Genomic DNA, 15,812 nt, shown 5'->3' on the forward strand with positions numbered 1-15,812 from the left:
AAATTAACTCAAATCCTCACAATGTACAGAGTTACTTTACATAGTGACCAGGCCAATATTCACAAAACACTGACCTGAAAGACAAGCCTTGACCTTTCCAGCAGATAGTGGGAGATGGAGGTTCCAACAACCTGGCCTCTGGAGCATTGCAAACAAAACATCAGTTTCCCAACCAGCGACCTCATCAAAGACACATGGATTAGTGAGCTATTATTGATTTTGTCCAGATTTGATCTTTACATTGCTTCTGTTCTCACGGCAGATTGCATTGCTGGTGCTTTGTAAAAATCACACCACATTTAAACTTCCCAGCACACAACACGGCAGACAGCATGTAGAACAAGACTTAGAACTTTCTCAGATAGAGGAGGGAATGTTTGTGTAGTGGTCTAGTCACTAAACTAGTAATGCAGAACTCAGGCTAATGCTCTGGGGACATAGGTTTAAATCCCACCACAACAGATGGTGAAATTTGAATTCGATTAACAAAACTGCAGGCATACTGGCAAGGGTGAAATGATTGTGGTTAAAAACCCATCTGGTTCTCCGATGCCCTTTTGAGAAGAAAATCTGCCATGCTTAATTATTTGTATTTTTAATTCCTTCATAGGATGTGGGCATCTCCAGCTGGGTAAGCAGTCATTGCCCATCTTTAATTGTCATTAAGAAGGTAGTGATGAGCTGCCTTCTTTGAACCACTGGAGTCCTTCCCATACAGACACCCACACTGCCATTAGGGAGGGAGTTTCAGGATTTTGATCCAGTGACAATGAATGAATGGCGATGTATTTCCAATTCAAGGTGGTGAGTGGCTAGGACGGGAACTTGTAGGTGGTGGTGTTCCCACATCGATGATATCATCGGTACTGCTTCCCTCTCTCGTCCAGAATTGGAAAACTTCATCAACTTCACCTCCAATTTCCACCCTGCCCTCACTTTCACCTGGTCCATCTCTGACTCCTCCCTTCCCTTCCTTTACATTCCTGTTTCCATTTCTGGGGATAGACTGGCCACTAATATCCATTACAAACCCACTGACTCCCACTGCTACCTGGACTATACATCTTCACACCCTACTTCCTGTAAAGACTCCATCCCATTGTCTCAGTTCCTCCGTCTCTGTCGCATATGTTCAGATGAGACCAACTTTGACAAGGGAGCCTCCGAAATGTCCACCTTCTTCCTCAACCAAGGATTCTCCAGCTCTGTTGTCGACAGGGCCCTCAACCAGGTCCGACCCATCTCCTGCACTTCCGCCCTCAACCCTTCTCTTCCCTCCCGCAACAGCAATAGGGTTCCCCTTATCCTCACCTACCATCCCACCAGCATCCACATCCAGAAGATCATCAGACGCCATTTCTGCCACCTCCAGTGAGATGCCACCACCAGACACATATTCTCCTCCCCTCCCTTGTCCGCCTTCCGCAGGGACCTTTCCCTCCAGGACACCCTGGTCCACACTTCCTTCACTTCCATCTCCCCACAGCCCTATGGCACCTTCCCCTGTAACTGTCGAAGATGCAACACCTGCCCATTTAACTCCTCCCTCCCCAGTATCCGAGGGCCCAAACGTACCTTCCAGGTGAAGCAACACTTCACCTGCACTTTCCAGAATCTAGTCTACTGCATTCGCTGCTCACAATGTGGTTTCCTCTGCACTGGGGAAACGAAGCGTAGACTTGGCGACCGCTTCGCAGAACATCTACATTCTGCTCACAAAAAAGACCCTGAACTACCTGTTGCCTGCCACTTTAATGCACCATCCTGCTCCCTGGCCAATATCTCTGTCTCTGGCCTGCTGCAGTGTTCCAGTGAAGCCCAATGCAAGCTGGAGGAACAACACTTCACTTTCCGCTTGGGGACCCTGCAACTGTCTGGACTCAATATTGAGTTCAATAATTTTAGGGCCTAAACTCTCCCATGTCCCACTCCCCCACCCCACATACCAGACCTTGTTACCACATAGGCTGCCATTACACACCCCCTGTTGTTAGTCACTAACAGTCCCCATTAACAACTATTCACCCTCCCAGCCTGATAGTTAGCAACTCCTTTGTCTATCCAAATGTCTTTCTCTCTCTTTGGGCTCTATCCTATCATTTACTCCCTAACCCACCGACCTCCTTATTTTCTGCATATAAACTGACGTTTTCCCAGCCACCACCAATTCTGGGGAAGGGTCACTGGACATGAAATGTTAACTCTGTTTTTTCCTTCGCAGATGCTGCCAGACCTGCTGAGCTTTTCCAGCAACTTTGCTTTTGCTCCTAGTCACTAACCTGTTCTTGCCACAATATTTATATAGCTGGTCCAGCTCAGTACCTGGCCACCCCTCGAATGCTGATACTGGGGAATTCAGTGACATTGTTGCCACAGATCATCTAGAGACAATGATTAGAATCTGTCTTCTTGGATATGGTCACTGCCTGGCACTTTTGTGGCATGAATGTTTCTTGTCACTTATTAGCCCAAGCCTGGATACTATCCAGGTCTTACCTCTTTTGGATATGGTCTGCTTCAGTATCTGAGGAATCACTAATGTTGTTGAATATTGTGCACTCATCAGTGAAAACACAACTTCTGATCTTAAGATGGAGGAAGGTCATTGGTGAAGATTTTTGCGCCTAGGGCACCACTCTGAGGAACTCTTGCACGGGTGGCTTGAGTCTGAAATGACTGAACTCCAACAACCACAACCTGGTCTGGCCTACAGTTGACACCAGACCCACAGCAATGAGTTTCACACTCTGAAATGGCCTAGCAAGCCAATCAATTGTGTATGACTTCTAAGTGTTTCAAAGAAAGGAATTAAACAAGATAAATTACTCAACATCGACCTAGGCATTGTAAATGAAAAAAGCAAACACAACCTTTTCAAGCTCACAAGTCCTTACTAAAACTGGGGACTTGTGCCAAAACTGGGAGAGCTGTCTCACACAGAATGGTCAGGCAACACCCTGAATTGAATCACAGCTAACAACTGACATCCCAGACACCACCATTACTGTCCTTGGATATGGCCTGACCCACCAATAGGATAGTCCTAGCAGTAAGTGGTGTACAGCCAGGAGTGAGTTGCCCTGGGATTCCTCAACATTGACTCTGCACCCCATGAAGTTTCATGGCACCAGGTCAGACATGGGCAAGAAAATCTTCTACTAAATACCATGTATTACACACTGTCATTCTTACAGAATTAGACCATACAGAAAATGTCCCAGACAACACCATCACTCTCCCTGAGAAAGTCTTTTTTCATGAGTGAGACGAAACCCAGCAGAAGTGGCAACATCGTGATCTACAATCAGGAGAGCATTGCTCTGCGAGTTTTCAACATTGACCCTGGATCCCATGAAGCCTGAAGGCCTCAGGTCAAACAGAGAAAGAATCCTCCTGCTGATTATCACATACGCCCCAATCTCAGCTGATCAGTCAGTACTCCTCCATGTTGGACACCACTTGGAGGAAACTCTGACAGTGGCAAAGACACAGAATGTACGCCAGGGTGAGGGATTCCAATGTCCATCCCCATAGTGGCTCAGCACCCCACTTGTGGCTGAATCCTAAAACATATAGCTACTAGACTCGGTATGCAGCAGGTCTGAGGAAACCAACAAGAGGGCAAATCCAGCTGGACCTCACCTTCACTAATTTGCTTGCCACAGGCACATCTGTCTTTGACAGTATTTGTAAGAAGTTGCTGGAAAAGCTCAGCAGGTCTGGCAGCATCTGTGAAGAGAAATCTGAGTTAACGTTTCGGGCCCAGTAACCCTTCCTCAGAACGCAAAAGCAGACTTTCAGCTGGCAGAATTTCTACAAAGCCCCATGTGGGCAAATTGCAGACACTGGAGGTAAGGCAGAAGATGGTTTAATGATGAGCAGACAGCAAAGCTTTGGAAAGCAACAAGGTCTTGTCCAGGAATTGACGGTACTACTCAGTCCATTTGGCAAAATAGTAGTGAACATTCCCATCCCCAATCTCAATGCACCCTTTCAGCAGGTGACTATCTAGTAATCAGCCATCTATGTCCCCAGCAGTCAGGAAACTTAGTTCCCAATGATATTGAAACTTAGTTCAGTAGAAATCACAATCTACACAGTAAATGCAACCCATCCACTGATATGTGGGTTTAGTGCCATTATTAAATAGACATATGTAAATTTGGACAAGACAGCAAACATTGGGTTAGATAGCAGATCAATCATTTGTTACTTACTGAAGGATATGGATCCATAGGAGTTTCCCAAACCTGCTGGAGTTATTGTTCAGGACAGTTTTGGCATTCCCAAAGGCTTCCAGGATGGGAAAGACATCAGTTACCTGTGGTGAGGAGCAATATAGGTCAGGTTACATCTTACTGCTTTCATAATCCACATTGACAAGACAAGTGTACATAGGATGTCAGGAACATAGATAGGATGAATGTGCTGTCAGCTTATGCGTATACAACACGCAAACTGGAATGTAGTATTTTACCCATGTGGCAAAAAGGAAACAGTATTAACACTACTGGAGCACTGTATACACAAAGGCCCAGATTTTCTGATGGCCAGACAGGCACTATTCCAGTGCAGACTAGAATTGCACATGGGAACTCTGTGGAATCCCTATCACAGCACAATCCAACGAATTTCCCAGGAAATTGAATTTTCTGCTGTACAACTGCTTAAGGCCTGACAGTCACCAAAAATCTCCATTTAAATCAGACACTTCAGAGGGTTCCAATGAAATTAAATAAAATAGTTTCTCAGGAAAATTAGACCATTAACTATATAGTCTAACCCCTGAGTACCACAATCCTGACCCCCATGACAGCACCCCAGACTCCTTTCAACCAGAACCTGACATATCCCTTTGTCCCCCACCAGGGGGCTGATATTCACTGCCCACTGTGGACACAACACCCCTATCTTCCAATCTGGACACATACCCCTTTTCCTTTAATCTGGACCCACTTCTTCATTCCTCTGTTCTAGACAAGTTCCACTTTGTTGCGCCCAACTCCTCTCTCAATTTGCTCAATCTGCCTCACCCACCTCCACTGGGACCTGGTCTTGCCCTCCCCTACACCAGAGCTGATCTGTCTCTGCATCCCCTGCTCCCTCCATCTTGGTACTGGACTCCCATTTCCAATGACTCAACCCTCTTTAACCTGACACCTATCCTGCCCAACCCCATCTCCCATCCATAGGTTAGCCATCGAAAATGCACGGTTACAAGGATACATAGGGGGGAGGGCACAGTTCTGGGTGGGATGCCGTTCAGAGGGTCGGTGTGGACTTGATGGGCTGAATGGCCTTCTACACTTTAGAGTTTCTATGCTCCTCTGACCTATCCTAAACACTGTGTCATCTACCTGGAATGAGCGCAGGATGAGGTGAGTCAAGTTGCCAACAGTAGTTCAATAGCTGCTGGAGGCCACATCACAAAAATCTCCCAGAATGAAATATCAAGCAATCTTTTCCCAGCTCAAATATGATGCAAATTTTAAAATGACCACCTTCTTCCAAAGTTGCCCATCATTTTTCTGCTTAGTTACTTATAAATTTAGAAACTAATATTAATTTCTTTTAATTAGATTGTAGAATAGATCATAGAATCCCTACAGTGTGGAAACAGGCCCTTCAGCCCAACAAGTCCACTCTGACCCTCAGAGCATCCCATCCAGACCCATCCCCCTGTGACCAACATAATCTACACATTCCTGGACACGACTAGCAATTTCCCATGGCCAATCCACCTAACCTGTACATCTTTGGACTGTGGGAGGAAACTGGAGCACCCAGAAGAAACCCATGCAGACACGGGGAGAATGTGCAAGGTCCAGCGCTATCCTGGAGAGAGATGGTAACAGTGGATGAAGTCTGCCTGCAAACAGTCAAGATGGAGTTAGACCAGTCTGTCACAAAGATCACGTAAAGTAATCTCTTCAGGAGGCTTGCTTAACGTGATCTCTTTGACTGGTTTCCATCACCTGAAGGGGTAAGAGTGACCTCCCAGATTTTTCACTGTTACCTATTTGCCACTGTAACCACTTGGCAACAAGGGCAAGGCAGAGGAGAGAGGAACACAAGGTGTTTGGGCCATATTTAGCTCTATTTGAATGTGGGTGCTGCTGATTTGACCAGCGTTGGCCATGTCCATAGACATCGACATCTGACATGTGCCAACATCTGAGAACGCTCATGACACATCTCTGATTCACTACAGGACACTTCTGCACTTCAATACTGCACCTGTGGCTGTACTGGCAGATGTCATTGCAATGCTGCAGAAAGGAGTCTGAGCACCCAGGGACACACATGCAGCTCGTAGACTGAACTAGAATGCATCTTGGGTCTGTTCACTTGCTCTCCTTCTGAGCATTTCCTGCATTGACTGGGTGCAGCTCCAACAACATTCAAAAAACTTGACACCATCCAGGACAAACTAGCCGCTTGATTGGCATCACATTAACAAACATTCACCTCCTCTACAACTGATATTTAGTAGCAACGCTGTGTCGTATCTACAAGACTCACTGCTGAAATTCACCAAGGCTCTTAGACTACATCTTCCAAACCCACAACTGCTTCCATTTAGAAGGACGAGGGCAGTGAATGCACAGCTCCTGGGATTTGCCACCAACATGGCAAACAGGGAAAAATTGGCACCATGCTTTGCAGAGAGAGACCTTGAGGTCCTGCTGGGCAGTTTGGTACAAAGACAGCACTTCGTCTTCCTGTAGAATCAGCAAATGAGGCCACCGTCACTGGGTCAAAATCCTCCCTAGCAGCACTGTGGGTATATCCATACTGCAGGAATGCAGCAGTTCAGGAAGTTACTCATCACCATCTTCTCAAAGCAAAGGGCCTATAAATACTGAAACTGACAGAGAAGCTCATACTTGAATAAACAAAGGTTTCTCATCCATGCTGACCGAATGTGCCTCAGTGCTTCAGTAAACAGGCCATTATTCCGCTGAGAAGCTGGCTTGTGTGGACATCATTGACTTCAATCATATCCTCGCACAATGGCCAAATGTTCTCCTAACTGGGGCCAATGGACTTTGAGCAGGGGCACAATGTTAGCTGTATTTTTGCACCTTAACCCTGAGCTCTGAGGCAAATTGTTGGCCATCAGGGGCCAGATCAGCTTAGAATAGATCAACTTAGATTGATGCCTACATTTTCTGGTTTCTATCAACAATGGCAGAGAAATATCTCACAGACACTTTCAGGCTTTGGGATAATGAGCTCTGAGTGTGTGTGAAAATTGTGTGTGAAATGTGTTTGCTTGTTTATTTCCATGGATGTGTTCTGCTATTTGTATGTGTAGGTGTACCTGGTTGTGTGATATGTGTCTGAAATGTGCAGTTGTACAGGATACATATTGTATTTATCTGTCGCATGTTCATACATGTTTCAGGTACAGAGTGCACACATGCATGCAATAAGACATATACATGAGTGCTGTTTACCTGTGTGTGACTGCATGTTCATTTCTGTTCTGGTTTGATATGTACATATATAGCAGCATACTTATGTGTGCTGTTTATTTGTGTAAAATGTATGTGTTTGTGTGGGCAAGCTATGTCTGTTTGTGTAAGGTACGTGTGACCATAAGACCACAATACATGGCAGTAGAAGGAGGCCATTGAGCCCATCAAGTCTGCTCTGCCATTCTATGAGATAATTGCTGATCTGGAAATCCCCAACTTTATTTTCCTGCCTTGATTCCCTTATTGATTAAAAATGTACCTATCTCAGCATTGATTATATACTTAATGACACCAATTCAACAGCCCTCTGTGGTAAAGAATTCCACAGATTTACAACACTGTTAGAGATTAAATTCCTCCTCATCTCTGTTTTAAATGTGCAACCTGGGATTATGCAGTTTGGTCCTAAACTCTCCAACAAGGATAATGACTTTTCCACATCCATCCTGTCAAGCACTCTGAAAATCTTGTGTGTTTCAATGAGATCACCTCTCATTCTTCTATATACTATTGAGTACAATCTACTCAACCTTTCCTCATAAGACAGTCTCTCAATACCTGGTATCAGCCTAGCGAACCTCCCTTGGTGTGTGAATGAGTTTCTGTGTATGCTGCATCTGTGTTTGTTTGCTATGTGATTATTGTTATGATCATGAAGTGTACAAGAGTATATCTTGAGATGTCTTGAAATTTACAGTAAATGAAGGGTTTCATGTGACCTGCTCTGCAATTTCACGACAATAAACCTGGGTGCTTTGTAACAGAGATCAAGGGAAGGTTTAGGATTTTTGCTGAGAAGAGGAAAAAAGTGTTTGGCAATGGAGCAGTATGAGTTTACATTGAATAGACCCTGATCTCTCAAAGTCCCAGAAAGGTATTATATAGGTTTTGGGTTTTAAACTGTTGTGTTGTAAACTATCCATTTACCTCTAACTTTTAAGGAAGACATATAAGATCAAGAGTAGGTAATTAGCATTCATCCTTGGATGTAAAGTCACTGTGCTCCTCATTGTCATGGGGAAGAGGATAGAAAAAATCATTTTTGAGGTCAGGTTACAGGATTCCCTACAAATTAAGGAATTTCTCAGACAGAGAAGGATGCTCTGACTAGCAGAAAGCAAAGGCACGGCCAGAATTGGGAGAAAGATAGATCCTAGTTAATGAAACACATCGTTTAGCCTTCTACAGATTCCAAGAGATTTGTTCTGTTCTGGCCAGGGGAAGACTCATCAGAACAGAATTTACTGCTGGTGGTGTATTTAAAAAAAACTCTCAATAGTGATGAAACTACCAAGAGAACTTAAAGTTTCTTCTTGGAAAAGTTGGATATGGAATTCACTGCAAGGCTGCTACAAGGACTGTAATTCCACATAGAGTGTGATGGTGACAAGCACAAAAGGGAAGTTCTGTAGTATAGAGGACAAAAAGAGAATAGTTTTTTTTATTCGTTCACAGGATGAGAGTGTCATTGGCCAGACCAGCACTTGTTGCCCATCCCAGAAGGCAGTTAAGAGTCAACCACATCACTCTAGTTCTGGAGTCACATGTAGTCCAGACCAGGCAGTTTCCTTCCCTAAAGAACTGGGTGGGTTATTCCTGACAATTGGCAATGGATTCATCATCAAACCCTTAACTCCAGATCTTTTTTTTATTGAATTCAAATTCCACCTTCTGCCATGGCAGGATTCAAACCCAGGTGCCCAGAACATTACCTGGGTCTCTAGACTAACAGTCCAACAGTAATACTACTAGGCCATCACCTCTCCCTTGCCTTTAGTCACAATGCTGTTTTACTCATTGTTACCGTATATATTTCAGAACATAAAATCTTGTCAGGTTATTCATTCAACTAATAACTGGAAGTTTGAATTTCTTATAAATGATTGGTCTCTAAAGAAATTGTAACAGTGTATGTGTCTGTGTCTGTGGGTCTCCAAGCATCAAGTCTATGAGGATATGCAGTCTACTACAGGGAAGGTTACTGTAAACGTAACCCTCAATCGCCTTCTGCCAGTGATTGATTAGATCCACCCAGAGTCACAATGCAGATTCTGTCCATCATGAAGCACAGTGCACATGATCTTCACAGCAAAACAAGTCCAAGAAATGTGCAAGAGTACAGCAGCAACCTCTATACATGGCCTTCCTTTACTTCAGAAAGACTTTCAACCCTGTCAACCAGAGGAATTATCAAGCATTCTCCTCAAATTGATTACGCATAGCAACTCATCACTCTCATGTCTCTGCTGCATTGCAGCATACAAGCTATGATCTTCACCAACAGATCCATCTCAAACCCAATGTGTAGGCAAACAGAGGTCAAGCAACTCTGTGTATTTGTCCTATTCTTTACAATCTTCTTTGTCACAACGGCCCCTCTGATATTGTAAGAACTGCATCTTTTTTTATTTTTCGTTGACTGGAATGGGAAAAGGGCAGTTTAAAAACTAAGGATTGTGGAAAGAATTACCGCACTTTTTAAAAGCAGGTTGCTGACATTTATTTTAAGTACACTGTGTTGTACATTCTGCCTGTTTAAGTTGTAGGGGAGGATTAGTTGCAGAGAAGCTGGAAACAGGAAATATACACAATGAGATTTAGCTGGCAGCAAGTAGCTGATTGGTCTATGGGGGGGACTGATGACCAGTTACCAATGAGAATGGCCTTCTGCCTGTTAACAAATATGTGATTGGCTCCCAGGTAGCTGAATGGCTTGTGGTGTGAATATTTGGTGAGAAGTCATCAGACCTCCCATTAGGAAGGAGCTGGCCATTTTTTTTTGAAGTAGGAAACACCCCAAGCCTGAAGAACACCAGTTTATTTCTCCAAGTAGCTGTAAACTATGGCTCTTAATTTTAAAAAAACAGAGATTTTATGTGTGAACCACATAATTACACCTGTAGTTAGAGTCTATTTATTTGTAATAAGTAGTGATCCTAAGTACAGAAACCTAATCTGTACTTTCCGTAAACCTGGGTCTTCAAAATGGGTATATTGTGGAAAGTTTACAAACTTATACGAAATCTTTAATGTTTGCAACAACTCTGGGAATAGCAGGGCTTCATTTCCAGTGCCCTACCCTGCTGAAGCGTAACAATATTCACGAATATACCAATGTACAAATTAGGAGCAAGAGTGTGCCATTACACCTCCAAGCCTGCTCTGCCGTTCAAAAAAAACATAGCTGCTCCGATTGTAACCTCAAATCTGTATTCGCATGTGCTCCTGACATCTTTTTGGACTCTTGATTAACAAGTATGATTAACAAACAAACTTGATTAGCAATTTTGGGCAGCACGGTGGCTCACTAGTTAGCACTGGTGCCTCACAGTGCCAGGTACCTGGGTTTGATTCCACCTTCAGGCTGTGTGGAGTTTATACGTTCTCCCCGTGTCTGCATGGGTTTCCTCCGGATGTTCCGGTTTCCTCCCACAGTCCAAAGATGTGCAGGATAGGTGGATTGGCCAGGCTAAATTGACCATAGTGTTCAGGGATGTGTAGATTAGGGGGATGGGTTGGGATGGGATGCTCTGAGGGTCAGTGTGGACTTGTTAGGCCAAAGAGCCTGTTTCCACACTGTGGGCATTCTCTGACCTATGAAGTATCTATCTGCCTTGAAAATGTTCAATGATTCTGCCTCCCACACCTTTCCAGAAAGCAAATTCCAAAGACTAATGATCTTCTGCAAGGAAAAAGAAATCAGGTTTTTAAAAGGTTATGCTTGGGTTTATCTTCTCCCATAAGAGGAAACATCCCCACATCTACTCGATCAAGACCCTCAGGATTTCATCAACCTGTTGAAATGTGTTGGAACACACATCTATGTTTGAACCGAGACCTTCTGGTGCAGAGGTAGGGACACTACCACTGTGCCACAAGACCGTCCTCAGGAGGGTTTCAATCAAGCCACCTCTTATGTTTCTAAACTCCAGTGGTACAATTCTAGCCTATCCAACATTCCCTCATAACACATCTCTCTCTTTCCAGGTACTAGTCTAGTAAACCTTCTGTGAACTGTGCATTCACATCCTTCCTTAAACAAAGTGACTAATACTGTGCAACCCAGACTTGGTCTTACCAGTGTCCTGTATGATTGAAGCTAAAGTTCTCTACTTTGTATTCAATTCACCTCGCAATAAACATTAACATTCTATTAGCTTTCCAAATTACTTGCTGTAACTACATATTAAACCTTTTGCAATTCATGCATAATGACACCCAGGTCCCTCTGCATCTCAGAGTTCTGCAATAATTCTTCCTGCCAAGGTGGACAAATTCAATTTTTCTGACATTATATTCGCACACTTGCTACATATTTTCTTGCTCACTTAACCTATATATATATTTTTTTATTAACTACCTTGTGTCCTCTTCAGAATTTATTTTCCTATCTGGCAATTGTGTTGTCAGGAAATTTGGCAGCTTCTGTAACTTCAACAAGTCATTCGTGTAAATTGTAAATTGTTGAGGTCCCAACATCGATCCATGTGGTATATCACTTTTTGTTGTATCTCTCAACCCATATAAAATCTGTGTTTCCTGTTTGCCACCCATTTTACATCTATCCTAATATGCCATGAATAACATGAGCTTTTATTTTCCGCATAGATCTTTGATATAGCACTTTTATCAAGTGCCTTCTGGAAATTTAATACAGGATATCCATTGGTTCTTCTTTATCCACAGTACATCTTACTTCCTCAAAGAATAGATGGGTCAAACATGATTTCTCTTTCATAAAACAATGTTGTCTATGTCCAATCATTTTGAACTTATTCAAGTGCCCTGCTTTAACTTTAATAATAGCTTCTAACCTTTCCCCTATGACCGCCGTTAAACTAACTGGCCTGTAGTTTCTGTTTTCTGTCTCCCACTTTTTGAAAGAAACAAGTTACATTCAGTATCTTCCAATCTAATGGAACCTTCCCTAAATCAAACAGGTTTTGAAAAACTAAAGCCAATGTATCAAATCACTGGCCGCTTCTTTAAAGTCCTTAGGATGAAGTCATTAGGACCTGGATATTTGTCATCCTGCAGCTCCAGTAATTTACTCAGTATCACTTAAGTCATAGAGTCATAGAGTTGAACAGCATAGAAACAGGCCCTTCAGTCCGGTTCATGCATGCTGGCCAGATATCCTAAATTAATCTAGTCCCACTTGCCAGCATTTGGCTCATATCTCTCTAAGCCCTTCTTATTCATGTATCCATCCAAAAAAACCTTTTTTAATGTTGTAATTGAACCAGCCTCCACCAACTCTTCTGGCAACTCATTCCATACCCGCACCACCCTCCGCGCGAAAAGTTGCCCCTTAGGTCCTTTTTAAATCTGTTCCCTCTGATCGTAAACCTATGCCCTCCAGTTATGGACTCCCCTCCCTGGGGAAAAGACACCCTATCCATGTCCCTCATGATTTTATAAATCTCTATAAGGTCACCCCTCAGCCTCTGATGCTCCAGGGAAAATAGTCCCAGCCTATTCAGCCCCTCCCTGTAGCTCAAACCCTCCAACCCCAACAACATCCTTGTAAATCTTTTCTGAACCCTTTCAAGTTTCAAAACATCCTTGCTATAGCAGGGAGGCCAGAATTGCATGCAGTATTCCAAAAGTTGCCGAACCAATGTCCTGTACAGCCACAACATGACCTCCCAACTCCCAACTCCCATACTCAATGCACTGACCAATAATGGCAAGCATACCAAATGTCTTCTTCACTACCATGTCTACCTGTGACTCCACTTTGAAGGAACTATGAACCTGCACCCCAAGGTCTATTTGTTCAGCAACACTCCCCAGGACCTTACCATTAAGTGTTTAAGTCCTGCTCTGATTTGCCTTTCCAAAATGCAGCACCTCACATTCATCAGAATTAAACTCCATCTGCCACTCCTCGGCCCATTTGCCCACCTGATCAAGATCCGTTGTACTCTGAGGTAACCTTCTTCGCTGTCCACTACACTAGTAATTTTGGTGTCATCTGTAAACTTACTAACCACGCCTCTTATATTCACATCATTGATGTAAATGACAAAAAGCAGTGGACCCAGCATCAATTCCTCCTTAGCTTCCACTTCCTGATTTGTCATTATTTCTAGGATAGCATTTGTTTACTTTGTAATAAAGACTGATACAAAATACCTACCCAATTCATCTGCCATGTCATTACCATCTCCTTATTTTCCAACATTCATTTTCCAGTCTCATTTTCTATACGACTAACACTCACTTTATCAACTCTTCCTCTTAAATATTTATAGAAATTCTCAGTTTCTATTATTATATCTTTGGATAACTTTCTCTTGTACACTAAATTTGCCCTCTATATTATTTTTTAGGTCCTACACTCTATTTTTCCCCACTTTATTAATGTTTTGGTCACATTTTCATGTTCTATCCAACCTTTTGATCTGCTTCTATCTTTACAAGATTATATGTCTTTTCTTTTAGTTTGATACTACCATTAAATGTTGCTAGTTAACAACAGATGGTGGGTCTAACCTTTGGACATTTTCTTACTCATTGGAATGTGTCTATTCTGTGTAGCCTGAAATATCCCCTAAATGCTTGTGACTGCATTTCTATTGATCTATCCTTTAACCCATTTGCCATTCTCTTTAGCCTGCTCCGCTTTCATGCCCTCATAATTTCCCTTGTTTAATTTTTAAAAATACAGTCTAGGATACACTTCACTCTGCCTCAAAGTAAAATTAAAAGTCAATCACATATGGTCACTGCTACTTTGGAGTGCCTCCATTGTGAGATCATTAATTAATCCCTTTGCGCAATATCAGATCTAGTGTAGTCTGCTCGCTGGTTGGCTCCAGAATATGTTGTTCTGAGAAACTATGCAGAGCTTCCTTCTTTGCCCTTCTTACGTTGATGGTACCTATATGAACCATGGTGACTAAATCCATCCCCTCTCATTGAAAATTACTCTCCAGTCATGAGCAGACATCCTGGCACCAGGCAGACAACACAGCTATCTGGACTCAAACCCTTCGCTGCAGACAGAAGAGTCAAACCCTTTCATTATGCTCTCTCCTATTTCTGCTATGATCCTTCTTACACTCACTTCCTTGAATGGCTTCCTGTACTATGGTGCCTTGCTCAGTTAGCTTATCCCTCAACAACCCCATTCTCATCCAGACAAACTGAGAACATCAAACCTGATGGTCAATTGCAAAAGCTGAAGCTCTTGCACTCCTAACTTCTAGATTCCCTTAACCGACTCAATCACAGTCACTCTCTCCTGCCCGTGAACACTGAATAAGTTGACCTAACCCTAAGAGGTGAGACTACCTCCTGGAACAAAGAATCTTGGCAAATTTCCATTATCTGCAATTCAGACTCCAGCTCTTAAAGTCTGAACCCAAGCTGCTTGAATTTGAAACACTTGCTGTTTCTGGATGAAATTAGCATCCACGAACTCCCACGTGCTGCAACTGTGACACAACACCTTTTCGTTTCCTTTCTTTATTCATTCACAGGATGAGGGCGTCACTGGCAAGGGAGCATTTATTGCCCATCCATAATTGCCCAGAGGGCAGTTAAGAGTCAACCACATTACTGTGAGACTGGAATTCCATGTAAGCCAGATCAGGTAAGGATGGCAGTTTCCTTCCCTAAAGGACACTAGTGAACCAGATGGGCTTTTCCAACAATTGACCATGGAGCCATGGTCATCATTAGATTCTTAATTCCAGATATTTATTGAATTCAAATTCCACCATCTGCCATGATGAGATTCGAACACAAGTCCCCAGAACATTATCTGGATCTGTGGATCAACAGTCCAACAATAATACCACTAGGGCCATCGCTGCCCCCGTCCTACCATCCTTAACATATTCAAAAGGACTACTTAATTATATTATTTAATTTTACATTTAGTTACGTTTTTGTTTATATTATTTATTTAGCCTTACCACCAGGTGTTATGTTGTTTTGAAGTTTAGGAATAGTGTAGACCTTAGCCACGTACCAAATGATTACCAAATAAACAGCTTCTTTTCCTGTAGCAAAGTAAAAATTAATCCCTGAGCCTGAAAAGGAAAAGAGCACCTCTTTCTTTTGACTGCCAGAGTTCAGTGATTAAGTTGGCTACTTCTAATTGCCTGTTCAGAGTTCTCATAACTAAACTCTGGAACAAGTGGGACTTGAACCCAGACCTCCTGGCCTAGATGTAGGGACACTACCACTGCACCATAAGACCATTGGCTAATTGGATATTCTCTAAGACAAAATGTCTGTGTGAACTTTTTAATGTGGATCCAGTTTCAGTTACTTCTTAATTAAGCTGCTCTTTCAACAAAGCCATGACAAAACCCAATT

The 15,812-nt window shown here is 42.9% G+C and overlaps 1 protein-coding gene across 1 annotated transcript in view; it reads right to left on the reverse strand.

The window, feature by feature from the left end:
• Positions 1-6,914, reverse strand: part of LOC109921973 (unconventional myosin-XV-like) — a 68,432-nt gene extending 61,518 nt beyond the window's left edge. Inside the window, exons 1-3 of the mRNA XM_048611154.1 lie at positions 6,888-6,914; positions 4,218-4,321; positions 75-138 (exon numbers count right to left, since the gene is read on the reverse strand). Coding sequence (XP_048467111.1) covers positions 75-138; positions 4,218-4,321; positions 6,888-6,914 — 195 coding nt within the window. The remainder of the gene's footprint in view (positions 1-74; positions 139-4,217; positions 4,322-6,887) is intronic.
• Between the last annotated feature and the right edge of the window lie 8,898 nt (positions 6,915-15,812).

The sequence above is a fragment of the Rhincodon typus genome, chromosome 23 (genome assembly GCF_021869965.1).
Source record: "Rhincodon typus isolate 14 chromosome 23, sRhiTyp1.1, whole genome shotgun sequence".
Lineage (NCBI taxonomy): Eukaryota > Metazoa > Chordata > Chondrichthyes > Orectolobiformes > Rhincodontidae > Rhincodon > Rhincodon typus.